The 24,901-nt window shown below is 39.5% G+C and overlaps 1 protein-coding gene across 1 annotated transcript in view; it reads left to right on the forward strand.

Annotated features, from left to right (window-relative positions):
• Window positions 1-24,901, forward strand: part of FMN2 (formin 2) — a 244,572-nt gene that overhangs the window by 130,719 nt on the left and 88,952 nt on the right. The window contains 1 exon segment of the mRNA XM_078852229.1: window positions 10,661-10,722. Coding sequence (XP_078708355.1) covers window positions 10,661-10,722 — 62 coding nt within the window.

The raw sequence follows: 24,901 nt of genomic DNA on the forward strand, positions 1-24,901 counted from the left end.
CCTACCCTTGAAGTCCTTAGGTCAGAATCCAGTTAAGATATTGAAATGTGTACACATTCTGATTCAAAAAATCTAGATGAAATATCCTATTCTGTTTGCAATATTAGGTCACCAGTTTTGTTGCAGTCAAAGCCCTTATCTGCTTGAACCTTGAATCAACAATGCCAACTTTGTGGAAACACATTTCTTAGCATGTGAAGGAGGGGGGATTAAATCATAAACCCCTGTAAAATTTCCCACAGCACAGCAATTTGAATTAGTAATGCCAAATCTTCTGTCATTTATATGACAAGATTTTTGGCTAGGTATTTCCATAATCTTACCACACTTAGAACATGGAGCAAATATCACATGATCGCTACACCACTTTGCTAGCATCGGTGGCTGCCTGAAGCAGAATACTAGGTGAAAAGGTTCATGTGTTGAAATATGATTGATAGTCATATATGTAATATACAAGGCTACATCTTAACTTCTTTCTGCTGTCCCAAGTTTTTTGGTGGGAGTTGGGGGAAGAAACTGAAAGAATGAAGGCTTATTTTTGGTGATGGTGGGGGGGGGTGGGACTTTACTTGATTTCTTATTATTTAATTTGTTTCTTTAAATAAACTTTTCCAGCTGCCTTTTGTGTTCTTGATCAGCAAGATTTTCAGCTGGACCTGCAGTTTTGTAAAAGTGCTTCTGAGCACTTGTGTAATTATTTACATTGGCTTTCAGATTGGTGGTGTTACATATATTTCTTAATGAACTGGAAAAGACAGGCAAAAAGGTGGCAAAATTTGAGGATAAAGCAAAATGTTTTAGATCAGTCAAAATTAGGGGAGACTGTGAGGATCTTCAAAGTGGAATAAAAAAGGTAGTTGAATAGGCAGATGAAGTTCAATATTTAAAGGTTCATATATTTTTAAGGCCGGAAGAGACCATCATGGTAATCCAGCCTGTTGTCCTGAATAACACAGGCCATATAATTTCACCCAGTATTCCCTCCATCAGGCTCTTAGTTGCTGTTTGAATTAGAACATATATTTTAGAAAGATATGTGATCTTGATTTACAGTTTACAGGGAGTTTTGCCATTGACTTCAATGGAGCCAGGATTTCAAACAAATACTTTAGGTGATGAAGAATCCATCCCATCCTTTGGTAAGTTGTTCCTTTGGTTGATCACCCTCTCTGTTTAAAGCTTGTGCATTTACTTCCAGTTTGAATATGATTGGCTTCAATTTAAAGCCATGAGCTATTGTTATGCCTTTCCTAAATTGAATTCCTCTAGGTACTTACAGACTGTGATTAAGTCATCTCTTATCCTTCTTTGGGATAATTGAAATAGATTGAGCATCTTAAGTCTCTCATGGTAAGACAGGTTTTTCATACTGAAAATTATTATTATTAGTTGTTTTCTGAACTCTTTCCAATTTTACAACTTTATTTCAGTAATTTATTCCCTTTGTGTATTCCATATACAGAGGGAGCCACCTGCCTACAGCTACTATGTAGGCCCCAGTTTTATACATCCTATTAAAGACTGTGCTATCCCTCTTAGCCAGCACCTTGGCCTAAGAGCACATGTTAACTTGACTATCCATCATGACTCCTAAGTCCTTTTCAGAGTCTCTGCTTTTCAGGATGCAGACTAGAAATACTCCCATTTGATGATTCTCCATTAACCATTGAATTTTGAGATCTCTCTCTCTCTCTCTGATAGTTTTTAATTCATTTAATATGTGCTACATTGACTTTTATAGTGCTATTTTTATTAGAATGTTGCTTGGTACTTAGTCTTAAGAAGTCTGAGCATATTGTCAACACAGTTACTTTTGTCAATCAAACTTGACAAAGTTTGACTATGAGAACCAAAACCAGAGGGATTTAGCAGTTAGGACATGGGATTGAGACTCTGGAGACCTGGGTTCTGTTTCTGGCTCTGCCACTGATCTGCTGTGACCTTGGGCAAGTTACTGCATTTTCTCGGTCTCTTTCATTTCCTACCCATTGTTTTTCTTGTCTATTTAGATTGTAAGATCTTTGGGTCACAGGTTGTCTTCTCTATGCATATTGTACAGTATTTGTCAAAGTGGGGACCTGATCTTTTTGGGGTATGCTAGGCACTACTGTAATACAAATAATCATGTGAAATTCAATTAAATGAAAAGGAAACATTTTAAAAATAGAAAAGATAATACATATTATGAAGATGAATAATTAGCTTGTATAAGTTTCTGCCGTGATACATCACTGAGATTGAGTTCAACAGAACTGAAATGTAAATAGTAATGAGAGAGAGAAGCAAAACCCCAACCTCGCAGTAAACCAAAACCTTCATTTAGGGAGAGTTGTGAACCCTCTCCTGCTTCAGGGCAGAGAATCACTGACTGGTGGCAGTTAGGAAAAATATCTCCCATATTGGCAGGTTATTCCTACACTTTCCTCGGAGCCATTTGTTTCCGGGAATTGTTATAGACTGGATACTGGACTAGGCACACAACGGGAGTGTGACTGTTACTGAATGGGCTGATGAGAAAGGGTGAGTAGGAGTGAGAGTGGATTTTGACCAAGTGGATAAGTATGGTTAGAGGACGCTCAGGCCCATACCCAGTGTTATTCCTTAAACAGTCTGAGAGATGGTGTACAAGATGTGCAGAATCCCAGTGCATAGATTCTCCTCAGCTTGTGCAGTTGAATTGTTCTGTATCTCTTTCTCTCTCTCTAGAATGTTTACATATACAGCCTATCTAAAGAACACATTCATGGTATAGGCACATTACTAATGAATAATAATGCTATGAGGAACTTATACAGGTCACCCAAAATGAATGCTTGGACCAGGCTAGACCATCTTGCAGTTTGCATTTGTCACAGGTATAAAAAACCTATTTCAGTGGAGTTTTTAAAAATGTAATTGAGACTGTTTTTATCTTTCCATCAGAAAAGGCAGGTCTGTTATTCACCACTGGTCCCACTCTTTGGGAAGCAGAGAGAGCCATGAAAACCTGCTTATAAAAATAATCTTATGTTTGCATAAAAATTTCACCTAAAAATCCCTAACTAAATCTGTCCCTCTTTCACACATGCAGAAACTGGAGAGGGTTACTTGTGCTCTCTCTGCGCTAAGACTTAGATCCCATTTTGGGGTCACGGGGGGTGATAATAATTTTTTCTTCGTTTATTCAAAATCCTGCCTTCTACCAATCAGTGTTCTGCTTCAGATTCCATCCCCAAAGACCAGCCTCCAGCAGGTTCATTGAGACTATTGGCTCAGCCACACACTATAATTTTAAATAAGTATAATCTGGTAACATGCCAATATTTTTTGACCCTCCTATATCCCACACCCAAGATTCTGTCACCTGCCAAACTCAAAGAAATCTTATCTAAACAATTAAGATAAGCAATGAAGTGCTCTGTATGGTCAAATCAGCAAACCTTTCAAAAACAGAACTGAAATACAATCTCTCTAGATTAAACAGTCTACAATGGCAATCATGTTTGTATTTAAACATTTTATTCTGAAAGGATTACAGCATTAGTCTCCCTTTTCCCCCCCCTCGCCTAGACAAGAAGGCGACATACTGAGTCAAACAAAATGTATTTGTTCTCGAAGAATTGAACTTACACACATTTTATAAACACATGGTATAGGTGTATGGAGTTAGACTGACTTAATCAGTAACTGCTGTCCTTAAACTTGCAAAACCATATTTACTTGAAATGTCTGTAGCAGAGCTGTTTGTTAGTGTTAGCAATATCTTTCTTTTATATCACAATTAAAAACCCATATTAATACAATTCTAAGGTTACAAATTAGAACCCAAACCCGGGAAATGAAAAGCTAAGGTCAAAGGCTGTAACAATGTTAACCAATCCACACTATAGAAGAATGAATAGTAAAAACTAAGGATGAAATGCCCCTTCATCATAAAGTCCCTTTTTAAGTTGCTCAAATTTCTCAAATTAATATTTTTTGTTTGAAATTTTCCATGGTTGGTGACTTCCCAGATACATGTGAGTGGTTGGCTGTTTCTAAAGCAGTTTTTGAATTTTGAGTGTTTTAAAAACAAACACAAGTATCGCCTAATTTCCTATCACCTTCAATTTGGGGATTTTATGCACCGTTCTCGTTTCTTATTAAGTGTATAGATCCAAATAAATCACTGCAACAATAAAAGGATATGCATACAATTCTACGTGAGGCTGATTCTCACCTCTGTGTATTATTTGTATCAGAAACCCAGTCCACATTACAAATTCATGTACTAAAAAGAAAGCCCCTTCCCCAAATGGCTTACAGTTTTGTTTAATGACAGTACGTATCAGGTGAGTGCAAAAAGCAAACACAGGGGTAGTAATATGAGAATGTTTTCATGTATTTTAACTCTGTGCGTGGTGTAACTCCTCATCTGCTCAGCTGTTATCAGTAGGCATTGTTCTGCAATTAGTGCAAGTACATGCACCTATGCTGTGAACTCTTTTCTTCCTCTGTTTATTTAGCACTCAGAGTTCCTAAATGTTACACAGTTAAGATTTCTTTGGGTTTCACTGTACCTCCCACTGGTGACAGGAAAGCTTTCTCTTCCAACATCCCCTTCTCCATATTTATTTAAGATGGATTGCTTAAAACAATACCTCGGGTTGAAACTTGGGATTTGACCTTCAACGCAAAGATATAAATCTCTGTCATTTGAGCTAAAGGATAAATCCTTTAGGTGAGAGATAATAGTAGGCTGTTTAGTTGCTGGTATCATATTAGAGGAAGGAATGATCATATGCAATAGGCCAATGTGTGACACTTGACAGCCCATGCTTTGAAACACAGCAATAAGCAACATAGTTTTCAAAACTACTTATTCTTCAGGGAGTGACCAATACAATAACTTACCCTAAGTGCTACTATTTCCACTTTAGTACAGCTCTTGGGTTTATCTTGCCAGTGGCTTGATGTTGCATCAAGTTATAGCCTTTTTTTTTTTCTTTTTTTTTTCTAATAGCAGCAAAAGGGGCTGCTGCATTCTGTTTGAGCTTCCTTTTGGATTTGCTTGGCTCTTTGGTTCGCTGAATGATATGGGCAGCTGGTTCGCATGCTGGTTGTGTGCTATTCAAGAAGGCAATCAGGATCCTGTCAGTTGTTCCTAGGAAGATGATTTGTCTATCCGTGCTTAGATTCTTGAGTTTGCAGTGTGTGGATATCCTTGCAGTTTTTTCTAAAGACATCCATTAACTGAGTACTTCTATTCAGAGTTCCTATTTCCCATCTATGCTGAGGAAACAATTTTACTTCTCTCTTACTTGTAACTCTGGGAGGTCTGTGGAATATTGATCATCATACCCTGTTGGTATTTTGTGGGTTTTTTCTCCCTCTTTGGTTTGTAAATATTCCACTGCTTCAGTTTTTAGCAGTAAGTTAGGTTATAAATGTTAAAGTATATCTAACAATGCACTTGGCTGTGTTGTTTATTTTTTGCTGTTTAAGGTTGGCTTGCCTTAATAATATATTTTTATTATTCTTTGAGTAGATTATTTTTTGACAGCCAACTCAGTATTGCCATTGGAATAACTAGTGTAGGGAGAGGAAAGTAAAATATTAGTGGATGTAGTAGTCTATGAAAGTCAATGATAAAGTCTAAATGAAGTGCTTTGACCTTATTGAAACAAAGCATTTTGATAAGATCATCTTGATATTTCATTTTGCAGGAACTTTAAAACTTTCAATTGTTTGTTACAATTTGGGATGAAAGAGAACTTCACAATGTTAGAATTTCATGCAAAATCCAAGTTTTGACCAGTTTTTCAAAAATATCTTTCTCTGACCAATTATGCAAGTTAGTTGCTGGTGAATTTAGAGCCATTGTCAAAGAAGACAAAGGTTGGATTGTTATGTCTGCTAATCTGGTTGGTTTGCCCCGTCTGCTTTGTGTACCGCCTTTGCTTTAGTCATATCTGGCCATTTCTGTATTTCCTAGAAATCTGAATAATAAACAATAATGATGAGAGAGTCTGTCTAGTTTACAGTGAAACTATTCAATGCTACTTTCCTCCGTACTCTGTCTGGAAATATGATGGGCTTATTGAAAATTTCCTTTTGGTGTTTTCTTTGTATCTCTCCATATACACACTGTTTGCTGTCAAGATCATTGATCTCATTGGTTATGTTTGATTACATATTGCATCCCCCAGGGTATTTTTTTTAAAGATCGGCTTCTATTCTAGACTGGCTTCAGTATATATGGGAGAAGGTGTGTTGTCTCAGTGTAAGCATGGCAATTTGATTGCCTTTATATACAGTGTTGTCTGTACTGTACACTAAGCTCATTTTGTTTCAGTATTCTGTTGTATTGAAGACTCTTCACAGGTGGTTAGCCATCTTCACAAAATAAGCAGTGTTAATTGTTGTCGCAAGTCTTTGTCCTGCTGTTTGTTCAGACACTTAGTAGTCCTTGCTTTGAAAATGGTACACAGTTGGCTTGCTTGATTTTTTCAATGTATGTATAAATTTGCATTATTTATTTTACTATTACTCTCCTGTAATGCATAAATAAAATCCCTTCCATTATAATAAAGATTGTGCAAACATTCAGAAAGACCTGCCCCAAAGATCTTACACTTGTTACATGGAGTTTTTAATCAGATTGTGACAAATAATAAGAGGGACTGAAGGGTGAGAGGATAATAAGATCATACAGTTTTGCAGTATACCTGTGTGCATGCTTGGTGGCTCAGAATCGTGTAACAATCTTTTTCAATAATGTCCTATATCTCCAACTGCTTCTCAACCTAGCTGTCATTAGTAATTGATTCATATAGCTCTCATGGTGACAATGGGTCTTGAGAACATATTTGAATGAGAAGGCTTACAGATTCATTAAGGGAGTATGAGCTATGCATAAAGGGCAGCATGGAAAGAGACACCGAGATCTTTGTAGAATCAGAGAAGTTGGCATTCAAAGCTGGCAACATTGGCAGAGTAGTGGTGATGGGTAAGAAAAAGAGACAAGATTGCATAAGCAGAGAGAGACAGAGTTGTGTAAGGCCTTGAGGTTGAGAATAGGAAAGAGGATGCATGATTCAATAGTTTGGGGACTAGCCTGGGACTTGGAAAACGTGGGTTGAGTTCTGGCTCTACCATAGACTTACTGTGTGACCTTAAGCAAGTCACTTAGCCTCTCTCTGCCTCAGATCCTCATGTGTAAAATATTACTTTCCTATCTCACAGCAATGTTGTGAGAATACATACATTAAAGATTGAGAGGTGTTCAGATACTATGGCAATTGTAGTCATGTAAGTACCTTAGGTAGATAGATAGATGGGATTGAAAACTTTATTTTGATTGATGGAAAACAAATAACTATTGGATGAAAAGGGCAGGGTGTGTGGTTACATCAGAGTGATGCATCGGAGAGAAGTCATTGGCTGTTGTGCTTTGAATGAATTGAAGAGGCATGGAATGGGTTTTACAGAGGATAGTGAAGAGGATTTTGCAATAGTCAAGACAGGAGATGATTTTTTGGGTGGGTGGGGGGTGTTTCTTTTGTGACTTATTTGTTTTATTATGTTATGTTTTATGATTTATTAAAAATACTCTGCATGATTTGATTTTTCCCCTGACCCCACCACAAGCTTTGTTTGCTGGGACAGTGGGAGATCATTGTGCAGCTGAGCACATAGTGTCCATGGACTATGGCATCACTGTGAGGGATGCTCAAAGCCCGATGCACTAGAACTGTGTAGTTCATCTCAGTGAGGCCCTCCCCAGCCACCCAGGAGGAGTTGGTGTTTCTCTGTGTTTTCATTACTGAGTTGACCAGCACATATGGAATTTTGGGGGTGCTTTATCTCGCAATTCTAGATGTTGGGTAGTGGAACTAGATGCTCAACTACAGTGGTTCTTGTTTATATGATTATATGAGTTCACTAGTAGAGAATACTATTGTTGAGGGGACATGAGGTTGGTTTTTTTTTTAATGATCCTCTTAATTATTCAATTTATAATCTTATTTCCCGAAAAAACATATTTGAGTCTTTATGCTGAAAGATTTGAGTGAAATTTTATAGAGTGATAGGTAGGTAAGTATATATGTGTGTGTAGGTATATTTAGTTTTGTCATTTTCTTAGCAGTGAGACACTTCTTTATATATGTGCTAGGAGATAATTTCTTTAAATCCTTGTCTGTAGTCCTCTGAGACTGATTTGTTTTGAGCAGCTCCCTGAAATATGCATGCTCTTCTGCATACCTGTTTTGTTGAAAGTACACAGATCTGGCACCATTGTGTTTGCCAGGCATTCTCTTATCTCAGGCAAGCATTCAAATAAAAGTGTTCTATTGCTCTCTAAGTAATCCATGGGTGATCTTAACATTGTGGAAGAAGTCAGAACAGGAACTTGTGCCATATTTCTTAGTTCAGAAGCAGACAGTCTCTGAGGCGAGGGCGGGGGTAGTGGAAGATAACTATTGAGTCAAAGTGAATGACTAAAGGGTTGTGGTGTTTGCGTATAATATAAATACACTAACTTGTAAAAGCAAAAATCAGATACGCAGTTAAATGTAGGTCTATAATACACCTTGTTTTGGATAGCTGTTATAGCATGTCACACTGGTGTACAAGCTCAAACAATGTGTAGAAATCTCTACACTGCAGAATCTGAACAATTATTTTGATTTTTTAATCCTTGATTCAGCAAGCTACTTCAGCACATGCACGTCTTTAAACATGTGAACAGTCCTATTGAAGCCAGTGGGATTATTTATATGCTTAAAGACACACATGTGCTTAAGTACCTTGCTGAAACGTTGCCTTAGCGTGCCTGTTGTAACATTTATTCACAGAATAAAAAGTATAAGTGACATAAGGTATCACAATGTGTAGTATTAAACAAGGACCACTGTTGTATCCCCAAGGAATGTTTGCCACCCTGTTGTCACCAGCTGATTTACAGGTGTATTTAAATGTCAGATGTTAAATATGTATTTCCTGGTTTTGCTAGTTTTAATTAGACCTTTAATGTATTTGACATTTTAAAAAGCTGAAAAGGGAAAATATTGGCATTCTGTAATGGGAATAGACAGCTCAATTTTAGGATTATTTTGTGCAAAATTCTTAATATATTTTCACATCTTTCGATACCCATTAAATTTGGCCTTCTAAAACATTTTAGATGGTGGGTACTTGGCAGGCAGGGTAGGAGGGGCAAGGCAATATGTATGTATAAAATATATTTGATAAGGAAAAACAGAAAAGATCATTTTTTTATTGATTTGGAAAGTTAGCACATTTCCAAATAAGTTCCCGTTCTTTTCATCTGCTAAAATTCTGTCCATACATATGCACAGGACCCTGCTCTGTTTAATCAAGATCAATGTTTCTTTATTTATATATTCTTTTATTATACTGTAACTAAAATTAAGTTCCAGACCAGTAAGGTGAAAACGTGATGAGTCCCAGACACTAAGTGGTATCACTGAATGCTTAGAGCAATGAGAAACAAATGAGTTTGAATTATATTGTCTCTAATCTTGAGGTGTATACACAGAATCACTTAGTGACAGTCAAGGACACTGATTTATAGAGGATCAAGCAATCAGATACTGGGATTCCATCACTGATCACTAGCATGATCTCTAGAGTAGTTTTGTCCCACGGTTATTCTGGCTAGCAGACAGATATGTATACAGAAAAAAATCACACAAAAAAAGAAAGCAATCAAATAAAGGACAAAATGGCAAAACATAAAATATTGCAGTAAAAATATTTAACATTACAAGAATCCCTGCTGTATAATATTCAGAATACCTGTTCAATATATAGAAACCCAAATTTACTTTGCTTTCCAATGACATGGATTGTAAGAGTGTAAAAATAAAAAATGCAGTTTATCAGGTTTTAAATAATTCTATGTTAATAATTTTATATTCATATTAATTTGGAATGATTCTTCGCTGACCAGCATAAATATGAAATGTGTCTAGTACCTATACTTCCACTTCATAGTTTTTTCCAGTGATCCCAGCACATCAGTGCCCCTGTTCATCATTCCCCCTCACCACCGCTCCCAAAAGGTCAGGTTGATTTGAAATTGCTTCTCTGTGTGCAGTTAAGCCAGATTTTTGACATTGAGAAAGTACAGTATGTATGTGGCACCAGCATTGGTTGGGAACAGGAAAGGCATATTTTGTATTTGTACTGAACCTGTCGGGTTAGTGCATAGAAGATTTGACCCTTGTCAGGTGTCTTGAAGTTAACTGGCTGATTTGTGGATTAATCAATTTAAGTCTGAAACCAATCAGTGACAGGAATGAGGGGTGTGTGTGTGTGTGTGTGTGTGTGTGAGATACAGATTTACCAATTTTTATAATGCTTTCAGTCGGACCACGAAAGTCTGATGTGAAGCTTATCTCTGATCTTTGGCTTTGGCCATACTCATGGGATTGTGTGTGTGTGTTGCGGGAGGGGGTGGATTCTTTAATGCTTGTCACCTGGCTCTACCAGGTTCTTAGGCCACCGTCTTAGAAACGGCACTATTCAAGGCATTAATAAAGTTAAAACCCTTAAGCTGTATGACCAGTGGGGTCATAAAAGCTATTGCTGGGTATTGTGTTCAGTGTGTCTTTCACTGCTGGATTATCATCTTGACAACTAATTCTTTTTCACTTTTGTCTTTTTTTCACAGCTGTTGTGAACTTGGACAACTCTGTGGTTGACCTAGAGACCCTTCAAGCCCTCTATGAGAATGTGAGTAATAGGAGGAGGTATAGATACATAGTATACTGTAGTTTCATGTGAAGGTAATTTTGGTTTGCAACAGAAACAGCTCATTACTAAGCTGCACAAATGTATTCTCTGTTAAGGAAATTTTTACTTCGTTAAATCGAAATGAAAATTAGGATAAACATTTGCCCTTTCTAAAATGGCAATCCATTTTGCGATGTGGATTTATTTTTCAAGTCAAGGATTTCACTTATATTCAAATATATAATTTCTTCCTTTTAATAAGCTTGATGCTATATTTGACAGGAATCAACATAAAATAAAATTGCATATGTTTAAAAAAAATTTATTCCTGTGCTACACCTAAAACTTTTTGGAATACTGTATTTCATGGTTTTTCACTTCCACAGGAAATAATGCTTAGTTACTTTAAAGGAAAGGATCATTGAGAGCTGTAAAATTTAGTATAGTATACTGAGATACATAACCATGAGATACTAACTACTCTGAGAGATTATATAATAACTATGCAAGATCAGAGATTTAAGAATAAACCAGGGAGAGGGGGCAAACCTTTTGGCTCAAGGGCCACATCTGGGTATGGAAATTGTATGGTGGGCCATGAATGCTCACAAAATTGGCAGTTGGGGTACGGGATCGGATGAGGGCTCCGGCTGGGGGTGCAGGCTCTGGGATCGGGCCAGAAATGGGGAGTTCAAGGTGCAGGAGGGAGCTCTGGGCTGGGGCATAGAGTTGGAGTGCAGGGGGGAGGACTCCTGCTGGGGGTGCAAGTTCTGGGACGGGGCTAGGGATGAGGGGTTGGAGGTGTAGAAGGGTGCTCCAGGCTGGGACTGAGGGGGATCAGGCCTGGGGCAGGGGGTTGGGGTGTGGAAGGGGGTCAGGGGTACAGGCTCTGGGTGGCGCTTACCTCAAGCAGCGCCTGGAAACAGCGGCATGTACCTCCTCCGGCTCCTGCACGAAGGCACTGCCAGGCACCTCTGTGTGCTGCCTGGTCCACAGGTGCTGCACCTGCAGCTCCATTGGCCGCAGTTCCTACTAATGGGAGCGATGGGGGCAGTGTGCAGAACCCCCTGGCTGCCCCTACGCATAGGAGGCGGAGTGGGGGTATGCTGCCGTTTCCAGGAGCCAACGGGAGCTTGAGGGACAGATTAAAACATCTGAAGGGCCAGATGTGGCCCCGAGCCATAGTTTGCTCACCCCTGGCCTAAAGCATCCTGGTCCCAGCATTATTCTGACTGTGAAGACAGAAATAGTAGAATCCAGCAGAGCATTTCTGACTTCCACTGCTGCAAAAGAGAGGTGGAGGACCACTCACCCCTAGAAGATGCTAACATCAGTATGCTAATATCAGTACTATTAATAGATCCTGGATGTCTGAAGGCATGAATCATTAAGTAGGGGAAATATTCTTGGTATTTCTGGCCAATATATTCAGTTACTTTGTTTTCCCTTAACTCGTGATTTTTAAAACTTGTAGTCCTTTTGTCTTTTAAACATATTGAGCATGTAGGGCTGGACCATGCCCACCTATGAAGAACCTGCAGGAGGGTCAGGACATTGTTTCAGCTGGTGGAGTTTCCCTGAAAACATCTGTCTGGCTGGATGAAGTTACGTTAGGCTTTTAAGAGCAGGTTAGACAAACAGCTGTCAGGGATGGTCTCGATAATTAGTCCCGCCGCGAGTGCAGGGGACTGGACTGGATGACCTCTCGAGGTCCCTTCCAGTCCTATGATTAAGTAGAGATGGGGTTTCCGCACAGAGTAGACAAGTGGTCCGACTCCCCTTGAGGGAGATATGGGGGTATCTGCAGAGGCCTTTTCCTGTTTTGCTACTTTTCTTGCCGGTGCTTAATTTGTAATGAAAGAGGTGCTGGGGCTCAAGCAATTAGGTGCCAGGGCTTACGCAATTTTTTTTACTTTCATAACTGATCTGGTAAGCCTATGAACTGCCAACCCCAGAGGTGCCTGCTCAGCCCTGGCAAGTCCCAGCACAGATTAAGCACTGATTCTTACCTCTTTTATTTCCCCATGACAGCATGATTGCCACAGGAGCTATATTGCCACAAATATGTTCTATCTTAGGTATTTATATGGCCCCTGTTACCACAGTATCTGAGCACCTTACAATCTTTAATCCACACAACAAATCTGTGAGATAGGGAGATACTGTTACAGATGGCAGCTGAGAAACAGACAGACTACATGACTTGCCCAAGGTCACATAGGAAAACAGTGGTAGAACAGGAATTGAAACAAGGTCACCCATGTTCTAGGCTAGTGCCATAACACTGGACCGTCCTTCCTGTCTTCCTCAGCCTTTCTGTCTCTGCCCTAGCCCAATGCAGACTGCCATCTTGCTCCATCCTTATAGAGCAGAAACCACACAAAATAAATGGTCGAATTTAGTAATGCAGAAAAACCTACATAGACTTTGAGGATAGACATCATGATCATATAGTCTGACCTCCTGTAGATTACAGGCCATAGAACCTCACACAGCTGCAATAGGCCATAACCTCTGGCTGAATTATTGCAGTCCTCAGCTCTTGATTTAAAGATTTCAAGCTACAGAGAATCCACCATTTAATCTAATTCAAATTGGCAAGTGTCCCATGCTGCAGAGGAAGGCAAAACCAAAACAAGGTCTCTGCCAACACTATGGGTTTGCAGGGAGAATGGTGCTGAAGACACCGACTTATTCCTAGCTTTGTCTCATCTCTGCCCTGCCACACCTGGCTTTTCTCACAGAGACAGCATGCAGGGTCGTCACAGAGGCAGAATGAAGGAGGGTAATGTTATTTTGTCACCCCATTAAATAATTTTGGTTATTTCAGTTTTCTGTTTTTCAAAAATGCTCTTTCTCTTAGAGTGAAATGATTATAGATAAATTGTCCAGTATCCTGTGATTTCAGAGAAAAAACATCAATTATATGCTGCCTAAATGTTAGGAAAATGTGTACCCCTCATTGTTCCAGTTTATTCAGTCATATATAGGATGTTTTTTCAGTGCCAAATATTATTCCCTCTAGCAAATCCATCATTCTAGTATTCTTCTTTCCCACTCTCACCCACAAAAAATGTATCATTTCCATGATCTCTACCTCCTTTTTAATCTACTTATTCTTCCATCCCTGACTCCATTCAACTTTTATGCTTCCAACTCCCCAGCACCTCATTTGAGGTTCTTCTTGTTAGCTTCTCTACCAGGTAGCTGTTCCTTACACATGATGATGACAGGCGAATTGCCCAATAGCTTCTGGCTTTGAGTGGCTGGTCATGGGAAAGGTGGATGTCCTGCAGTCTCTAGCTGTGGGGTAGTTGTCCTACTGGGTTCTCTGTTGCTGGACTAGGGAGTTCCAAGTTCTCACCTGCTTACTGGATCTTCAGGCTCTGAGTAGGCTGGCACTGGCAGTAGAAGAGTGGTGGACACACTCTCAATGTAGCAGAAGCTTGGCCTGCCTCCTTTCTGCTTCATCCTCATAAATTGCCAGAGTGGTTGAAAAATGGGTGGGTGTGATTTTTAGTGGTGCTGGGGAGCAGGGGAGGAGACACAAGAGACCGCAAGGTCAGCGGTGGGGGGATAAAACCATGCTGTGGCAGCAGTCTGAATGAGAAGCAGACAGTTCAGCCTCTGTTCTTAACCCAATTTAAGAAACAGAGCCTGCTATTATTTTTAGTGAGCTCCCAATCCTAACAAAACTAACTCCCACCCACTATGATCACACCACTGTGTACCATTAATGATTCTTTGGCATTCATCCCAAAATGTAATTGACTAATTTTACATAAAGTAAGATTAAGATTATGTGTGTGTATCTTTCTGCTTTATGTCAGGTTATGTTTTCAGAGCTGTCTTCACAAACAAATGGGTCTAGAAGCATTTTTACTAAAACCTAAGGATTTCTCCATCTGACTAAAGATCAGCCCTGCTAACAAGGGACTCACACCAGTCCCTTAAAGCTCATCTGTGAAACACTGTATTGGTTACCCTTAATCTTTTCAGGTGCTTACATAACAGAATAACATTATGGCAGAATGCCTTTGATATTTTCTATACCTGATACAGGGAATACCTAGGGAATAGTGTAACCACTGGGGAAATGTTAAATATTTAGTTCAGGCACAACTGGATATTTGAGAGTGACTGCAGTACATTGCTCAAGTTGAGAAATAAGATGTGTGGTCTAGTGTACAGGGCATTAGACTGAGACCTGAGAAACCTGGATTTAAATCTGGGCTCCACCAGTGATCTGTTCTGTGACCTGGGGCAAGCCACTTCACTTCTCTATGCTTCCCATCTTTTTTTTTTTCCCCTATTTTGTTTATTTAGATTGTAAGCTCTTTGGTGCCTGGACTGTCCCTTACTATACTTTTGTACAGCACCTAGTAAAATAGGGGCCTGAGCTCTGTTGGGGACAGTAGGTAACATTGTAATACAAATAGTGATTTTAGGTGTCTGATGGTACCAGATGAGTTGAGAGTTTGTATCTCCCCTTATTTCTTAGCTATACTCTGTAGCATATAGAATTTTTTTTAAAAAGAGTAGTTAACTTATGTGCCTCCTTCCCTTACTTTTCATACACTAAATTAATTCTCAGTTCTGAAGATTTGTGGGGGTTTTTTTGCGCCAGATAGTTAAATATCACTGTGCTAGTCCTCAGCCATTCTATTTGATCTCTGTGAAACATATGGGAGCATTTGTTTTACAATCTTTCTTCAGAATGTAATTTTTCCTGATTGCATATGTTTGGCATGCTACTTTCCCTTCTAGATGTGAATGAAGTTTGGGCAGTCTCCAGATCTAAACACACCCTAATTTCAAAAACCACAGTCCAGAGGGCTCAATTCCTGTTTACCAAGGAATTAAAGCCTTCTTAAACCCGCATAGTTACTAAATACACCTTTTGTGATTTTTTTTTTAAGATGTAAAAAAAAAAATCCCTGTATAGTTTGTTTAGGATTATTAACCAGCATTGCAGTTAGATGGTAATGTCTTTATTAGTGGATCACTGTATAGTAGCTACACTTTGTTAAACAATTGTATAGTTTCTTTTCAAGTGCTTTGAGATCTACTGATGAGAAGCGCTATATATGAGCTAGGTGATATTACAGTAGAACTTCAGAGTTACGAACACCAGAGTTACTATTTGACCATTCAAACGCACCTTATTTAGAACAGGAAGTACACAATCAGGCAGCAACAGAAACAAACAAAACAACAATAAAAAAGCAAAAACACTACAGTACTGTGTTAAATGTGAACTACTAAAAAAAAGGTAAAGCAGCATTTTTCTTCTGCTTAATTACTTTTTAAAGCTGTATTAAGTCAATGTGCAGTTGTAAACTTTTGAAAGAACAACCATAATGTTTTGTTCAGAGTTACGAACCTTTCAGTTACAAACAACCTCCATTTCCGGGGTGTTCGTAACACTGAGGTTCTACGGTATTATTATTATTTACGCTATAGCTATTGGGGAGGAGATTCTATTTCATATTTATAAACATGTTTTCAACAGAAAGTGTCTACCTAATGGGCTCCAATTATCAGTGATATTTCCACATGTATCTTAGTTTAAACCTACTATCCAAACAGTTTTAGAATCATAGAATATCAGGGTTGGAAGGGACCTCAGGAGGTCATCTAGTCCAACCCCCTGCTCAAAGCAGGACCAATCCCCAATTAAATCATCTCAGCCAGGGCTTTGTCAAACCTGACCTTAAAAACTTCTAAGGAAGGAGATTCTACCACCTCCCTAGGCAACGCATTCCAGTGTTTCACCACCCTCCTAGTGAAAAAGTTTGTCTTAATATCCGACCTAAACCTCCCCCACTGCAACTTGAGACCATTACTCCTTGTCCTGTCCTCTTCTACCACTGAGAATAGTCTAGAACCATCCTCCCTGGAACCACCTCTCAGGTAGTTGAAAGCAGCAATCAAATCCCCCCTCATTCTTCTCTTCTGCAGACTAAACAATCCCAGTTCCCTCAGCCTCTCCTCATAAGTCATGTGTTCCAGATCCCAGTCATTTTTGTTGCCCTTCGCTGGACTCTCTCCAATTTTTCCACATCCTTCTTGTAGTGTGGGGCCCAAAACTGGACACAGTACTCCAGATGAGGCCTCACCAATGTTGAATAGAGGGGGATGATCACGTCCCTCGATCTGCTCGCTATGCCCCTACTTATACATCCCAAAATGCCATTGGCCTTCTTGGCAACAAGGGCACACTGCTGACTCATATCCAGCTTCTCGTCCACTGTCACCCCTAGATCCTTTTCCGCAAAACTGCTGCCTAGCCATTCGGTCCCTAGTCTGTAGCTGTGCATTGGGTTCTTCCGTCCTAAGTGCAGGACCCTGCACTTCTCCTTATTGAACCTCATCAGATTTCTTTTGGCCCAATCTTCCAATTTGTCTAGGTCCCTCTGTATCCTATCCCAGCCCTCCAGCGTATCTACCACTCCTCCTAGTTTAGTATCATCCGCAAATTTGCTGAGAGTGCAATCCACACCATCCTCCAGATCATTTATGAAGATATTGAACAAAACCGGCCCCAGGACCGACCCCTGGGGCACTCCACTTGACACCAGCTGCCAACTAGACATGGGGCCATTGATCACTACCCGTTGAGCCCGACAATCTAGCTAGCTTTCTACCCACCTTATAGTGCATTCATCCAGCCCATACTTCTTTAACTTGCTGACAAGAATACTGTGGGAGACCGTGTGAAAAGCTTTGCTAAAGTCAAGAAACAATACATCCACTGCTTTCCCTTCATCCACAGAACTAGTAATCTCATCATAGAAGGCGATTAGATTAGTCAGGCATGACCTTCCCTTGGTGATTCCATGCTGACTGTTCCTGATCACTTTTCTCTCATTTAAGTGCTTCAGGATTGATTCCTTGAGGACCTGCTCCATGATTTTTCCGGGGCCTGAGGTGAGGCTGACTGGCCTGTAGTTCCCAGGATCCTCCTCCTTCCCTTTTTTAAAGATTGGCACTACATTGGCCTTTTTCCAGTCATCTGGGACTTCCCCCATTCGCCACGAGTTTTCAAAGATAATGGCCAATGGCTCTGCAATCACAGCCGCCAATTCCTTTAGCACTCTCGGATGCAACGCATCCGGCCCCATGGACTTGTGCATGTCCAGCTTTTCTAAATAGTCCCTAACCACCTCTTTCTCCACAGAGGGCTGGCCATCTACTCCCCATGCTGTGCTGCCCAGTACAGTAGTCTGGGAGCTGTCCTTGTTCGTGAAGACAGAGGCAAAAAAATCATTGAGTACATTAGCTTTTTCCACATCCTCTGTCACTAGGTTGCCTCCCTCATTCAGTAAGGGGCCCACACTTTCCTTGGCTTTCTTCTTGTTGCCAACATACCTGAAGAAACCCTACTCTTGACATCTCTTGCTAGCTGCAGCTCCAGGTGCGATTTGGCCCTCCTGATTTCATTTTGTGTGTCAGAATCCATTTCTTAAAAACATAATTCAAAATTTAAGCCAAGATGCATAAATGATAGCTCAAGATAAGTCAACAATTTCATTAAGAAGACAGTTTATCTCTCTCACACACAATCCCCCAATTAGGATAAATCACGTGTGGCAGAAAGAATCTGAGATCTCTAAGTTTTACTTCTCAAGGTTTGTGTTTCACTTACAATCTTATAGCACTTCAGTATTCTTTTCCTGGCACATTAGTTATGAACTTTGATTTGAGAAGAGGGTGCTGTACATGTCAGATGAAACAGAATCCTTAAATGTTTTTACCTTGCTGCTTTTGTGAAATGAATTGGGGTGGGTGTATCTATATAATTTGAGAAGGAGCAGTCTTTCCAGAGTTAAGGTTGAAATCAGCTCCCATTATGAATCCCTACTTCATCACCCCTTGTAACGTTGGCTTGAAAATTGAAGATTTATTATGGAGGCAAGGCAAACGTCTCTGAAAAATCTGAAGAAATTTGGTCAAAATAGTTTGAGTGTCAGATGATTAAAATATTTTTCTGATTTGAAATTTTGAATGTCACTTTGTCAAAGTGACATTCAGACGACTATTTTTGAATTGTAATTCATTGAATTTACTATTTTTTGTTCTGGATAATTAAGGCCCATTCATTTTGGTGGAAATTATGAATGTGATCCTGCTCCCATTAATGTCAATGGGAGTTTTTTGGCATTAACTTCAGTGGGTGGAGAATCCTGTACTGTGTGTCTATGAGCATATGAATTTCTGCTGGCTAGGAGAAGCTCAGACAGCACATCTGGGACCTGCTGTCTGACATCTATCAGATATTTTCCATTAGTTTAAAGAAATAAAGGCATCTGATTTTGGAGCTGACACTTTAGCGTGTCCAGGGAGGGGTGTAATGTTTTGTTAAGGAAATAAGGGCAGCCTCTCAGCAGTTAAAGTTGCAGTCACTGTGCCATTATCTGAAATCATCATGCTTTCAAATCTTTAGGGTCAAGCCTTATCAACAGCTAGACCATTTCTGGAAAATAATTACTGAGAGATGACTTTTTGAAATTTTTGCAAAGTGCCCAATTTTTTGTCCCTGTATCCATACAATGAAATCACTTTAAACCCCAACACCTAAAAAGTAGGTGTGGTTCCTGGAGACGATGCTTTTGAAGGGCAGATATAATAACCCATTTACAATATTAACTTTATATGAAAACTGGACTGAGTTATGTCAATGAAGCAGATGGAGAAAAAAAACAAAGAATATTTGCATTTTCAACCTCTGAACAAGCCATATCAAAAATGAAAGGAATTTCAGTTTCTAGTGGAAATTAAACCTCACCCTGTATTCCCTACCAGAGTACTGCATTGATTTAAGCTTGAGACACTGGATAAAAGTTACGTAGGAAGTTGTGGCCAAGGTTGAACTATAATGCTCATGTCTAAGATGATCCCCTAGACCATCATGCCTCATACAAATTAGTTCAACCTCTGTACTTAAGTCAACAGTAAAATGGTGATAAATAACCCTCCCCTGCTTTTGTAAAATGCTTTGCATATAGAGATGAATAAGCAGTGGGTGATACACAATAGTATTAGCTGTATTTTTCAGAAGAGGTCTTTAGGGCACAGCACAGAGCAGTTAAATGATGTGGTCTGTAGGAGCTGTTACTTAATGGGCTATACATTGGCTGTAGTACCAAAAAGTGTGGGTTCCAAATGTATAAATAATTTAATTTCTTTTTTAAAAAGCCCACATAAACAAAACTCTTTTGTTCGTTGCTAACGAGGAGGATACTCTACATAGAATCATAGAAGATTAGGGTTGGAAGAGACCTCAGGAGGTCATCTAGTCCAATCCCCTGATGTATACATCTATATGCATTTTGCTTAAATAATTTTATACCTCAACATACATTTGTTCAGGTTAATTTTTACTTTTTGTTGTGTTAGAAAATGGTGAATAACCCATTTCTTAATTACTAGATAATTTTTGACTCACAATTTGTGTCAATCTGCATTTGGATGGAAATTGGAATTCAATTAAAATGCACAAAAATGTTTAAACTCTTTTTGGATTAATGAAATAAAACTATCTCAAAAGTGCTGGATACATATGGAGGGAGGGAAGGTAAGTTTAAGTATGTTTTAAATGCAAAAATTGTTTTAGTAAACAAAGGAAGTGTTAACTGTAGTTAGTGAGTTGATGGATTGTTTCTGGTCACCATGAGCCAGATTTTCCAAGGTATTTGGGAGCCTCAGGATGCAAATAGGCACCTAGTGGAATTGCAAAAGTGCCTAAGCAGGTTAGGTTAGTTTTAGAATTGGTAAAGCTCATCCTCTCCCACCTGGTGGTGGTTCATATATTGAAAGAGGAAAACACGTTTTCTTGCTTTTTCAACTCCCAGTTGGTTTCTCAAGTATAAATAAACTAGTCCAAATGAGGAAAACATTCTCTCTGCACCTGTCAGTTAAACTGAAACCAAAAGTAACTAAGCCAAAAGCTTTTCTCCACAAAAGAAACAAAGTACTTACAATTTGGAAAAATGGAAATACCCGTATATGTTCCATTGTGAAGACTGAAAAACACACAGATACTTAGTGTACAGCACTACATATTTGTAAAACTTGAGTTAATCTCAGTAGTTATGTTTTATCCTGTGTCTGTATATAATGCAAAACAAAGCACCCTTTAACGCATCAAAACTTGAGGAGTGCTCATTGATGCAATATATATTTTGTTGTATTTTAATAATGTAAATGTAGGCCTTAACTTCAAATTTAACTTTAAACAGGTTTATTTTTAAAAGAAATATATATAATTTGTACAAATATGTGATTTTAATTAAAAATCTGCTTTTTTTTTGTATCATCCATTTTTTAGAAACCCTGCTAGATATTTACAATGGAGCCATGTGGTTTCAAGTTAATGGCTTTGCTAAAATTAATGCTACTTTTTGATACAAAGTCACAACGTCTCTTCAGGCACACGTTATATTCACAACTGGTTTCAGTCATTTGGAGTTGTCTGGTACTTCCTGCTACTGTTTTGTTGACCTTAGCAGAAAGCATATACCTAAGGATAACGGTCCCCACCCTGAAGCCTAATGTATGATATTAGCGGAGATGAGCCTGAATCAAAACTCTGATCCCCTGCAGCCTGGTCTGCAGTTAAAACTTAGATTGACATAGCTATGGCACTATGGGGTATGAAAAATCCACACTCCTGCAGATCGTATTTCTGCCAACCTAATCCTTGGTATAGACACCGCTCAGTTGATGGAAGAATGCTTCCATCTTGTCTGAGCTACCATCATTTGGGGAGGTGGAGTTCCTACCCTTCCATCGCTGTACTCTGCGTTAACACAAATGCACCATAGCTATGCTGGTATACCATCTGTAGTGTAGACATGACCTAACCTTGGGGAAGTGGAGGTCTGAATCTAAGCTTTGTGGCTTGGGCCCATCTCTGGTCATTCTGGTGATTCCTGCAGAGTAGTGTAAACAGTTTGGGAAGGGAACTGTGATTAATTGTTATCTTGTGAAGAAGGAACTGCTAGTCTTCTCAATGCCTTCAGTAGGGTTTTTTCAAGCAAATTTCTCTTCATCAGGGCCTCATAACACCTTATAATACATTCTCATTCCAAAGGCTAAAAATGTCAAACTGTTAGAGGATCAACATTTCTCCTTAGTTTATCTGTCCTCAGTTCTCTTTTTCTTGCTAAAAGACATGCCTTTTGAGGGTACAAGTCCTTCTTGGTTAAGGTGATCCACTGGAACACCTGCATTTTAAAATACTCCATCATCCTAAAGCTGTATATCATAGCAGTGAGACAGGAGATGATACTGGGTACTCCTATAGCTCCTCAGATGTGTAACCCCCACAGCACAAATCTTTCTGGAGCTTCTTTTTTACCAAATGAAATACTATCAAAGGGATTTTGAATGCTAGACTAGAGAAACAAACTAAACATATCAGTTTTCCAGATTAATGTGTTGTTAAAATATAGGATGATAGAATTTAATTAAATATTTGTGTACACTTGATGAGTAAAAGCTGCTTATATTCTGAGTTCTGTTCCTTGGGGACAGACTGATGGGTAAACTCTCACGTAGTTTATTAATATGGAAGTGGAAGTAGCAAGGCATGGACGGCAAGACTGAAAGGATTCCGATTGACAACCAGCAGAGACTCCCTAACGCCTCTAAAGTGGGATCATTCTGCCACTGTGAAACTTCAAGTCCCCGAGCAGCCGCAGAAGGACCTTCCTCTCCCCCTACCCCCGCACACTTGTTACTTCCAAAGCTCACAGGGGAGCACCATCTCCTATATACACATCAGTTCCAAAGTTAGTGGGGGAGGGATAGCTCAGTGGTTTGAGCATTGGCCTGCTAAACCCAGTGTTGTGAGTTCAATCCTTGAGGGAGCCATTTAGGGATCTGGGGCAAAAGTTGGGGATTGGTACTGTTTTGAGCAGGGGGTTGGACTAGATGATCTGCTGAGGTCTCTGATATTCTATGATTCAAGTTGGGGAACAACGTGTTTTCAAGACTTCTGACCTGTCCCCTCCCTATTGACTTCCATCAGAGTCAAAGAGCAAGGCTTGTAGTGTTTAAAGTATCCAGCACTAAACTGTATGTGTGTTTGTATGAGAGAGAGAGTGTGTTAAAGCAACTGGAATTGGCAGGGTCTCAAAAATATGTTCTTGGTCACAAAATGAAGGGTACTTTCAGATAAAATTATAAATTGTCCGTAGTTCAGAGAAGATAACTGGCTCATGAGGACCACTTTTTTTTAACCTAGCAAAAAACTCAGTAGTGCAATAAAGAAAATCTCAGGATCTGTAGCCTGTAGGCACAAAAGAGGGACTAGTAATGCCATGTGTGGTGATGATACATTATCTTTCCTTCCATCTGCACTACAGAAGTTAATTGTGACCCAAAACTCAACACAATTAATATTAACAAGAGGGAAGGAATACAAGCCAGAAAAGGGAAAGAACAGGTTGAAGACTATTGACATAAGTTAAGTGTTTTCAGGTTGGCAGGGCCTGATGAAATTCACTCTATGGTGCTCAAGTAACTAGCTGACACAAATTTAGAACTGTTGGCAATTATCATCAAGAACTCATGGAGGATAGGTGAGCTCGCAGAGGACTGGAGAAGAGACAATGAAGTACCTGTCTTTAAAAGGCTGACCAAAAAGGGTGACCAGAGAAATATAGATCAATTAAGGTATCTTCAATATCTGTAAAAATACAGGAACAAATTGTTGAACAATCAGTTTGTAGGCACCTGGAGGATAATAGGGTTGTGAGGAATAGCCAGCATGGACTTTTCAAGAACATATAATGGCAAACCAACCTAATTTTCTTCTTTGACAGGGTTACTGGCCTATTGGATGGGGGGAAGCAGAAGATGTGTAATGTTATGATTTTAGAAAGGCTTTTGACACAGTGCCATGTGACATTTTCATATGGAAACTAGAAAAATGCAATCGAGATTAAATTACTGTAACATGAGTGCATAACAGGTTGAAAAACTATAGTCAGAATAGTTACCAATGATTTGCTGTCCAAGTGAGAGGGCGTATCTAGTGGGATCCCACACAGATCTGTCCTGGGCCCAGTACTATTCATTATTTTCATTAATGACTAGGACAATGGAGTGGAAAGTATGCTTATAAAATCTGCAGCTGGGACGGTTTGCAAGCACTTTGGAGGATAAGATTAGAATTCAAAATGACCTTGACAAATTGGAAAACTGGTCTGAAATTCAATAAAGACAAGTGCACAATACTAATTTAGGAAGAAAAAATGAGCAGCAAAATGGGGAATATCTGGCTAGGCAATAGTCCAGTTCTGGCCACCGCACTTTAGGAAAGATGTGGACAAAGTGGGGACAGTGTCCAGAGGACAGCTACAAAAAGGTCTAGAAGGAAAGGTTAAAAAAACCTGACATCCTTAGCCTTGAAGAAAGAAGACTGAGCTGGGACCTGTTAAGCCTTCAAATATATTAAGGGCTGTTATTAAGAGGACAGTGATCAATTATTCTCCATGTCCACTGATGGTAGGACAAAAAAAGTATTGGGCTTAATCTGCAGCAAAGGAGATATAGATAGTTAAGTACTGGAAGGTATTACCAAGGGAGGTTGTAGAATTCCCATCAATACGTTGAACAAACACTTGTCAGGGATTAGGGATACGTGGTCCTGCTTCAGAGTGGGGCATGGACTAGCTTTGTTCAACTCTATATTTCTTGGATTCTATGAAAATTAATGCATAGGTGCTGAAGGTCAGGGCTAATAGCCATAGCTCCTGCAGCCAGTTGCTTACATCAATTTATTGGGTTTCATTCTATAAAAAAGTGTGTCTAGCCCTTATGGCTGTGCAGAAAAACTTGAATATGTGACCTTAGCATAGCTGATGCAGTGTGATATCTGCAGGCACCCTGAAAGAATTAGTCTGAGAGGTGTGAAGTGCCCTATATGTGTCTATAACTGCAAACTTACTGATCTGGGGTCTCTTGCCAACAGCATTTGAGAAGAGGATTGTGGGTGCAGCAGAAAGAGAAGAGAGTGGTAGGCCTGGTTTACTCAAGTAGATGCACCTTAGCATCTGGGATCTAAGTATTTATTGAGTGGGTCACCTGATACCATTTCTGATGCCCTGAAGGGGAGCGAAACACTCCTGCCTGTCGTGGAGGAGTGAAAGGGGTGGGCATTTGCTGCTTC

This window comes from Lepidochelys kempii, chromosome 3 (genome assembly GCF_965140285.1).
Source record: "Lepidochelys kempii isolate rLepKem1 chromosome 3, rLepKem1.hap1, whole genome shotgun sequence".
Classification (NCBI taxonomy): Eukaryota; Metazoa; Chordata; order Testudines; family Cheloniidae; genus Lepidochelys; species Lepidochelys kempii.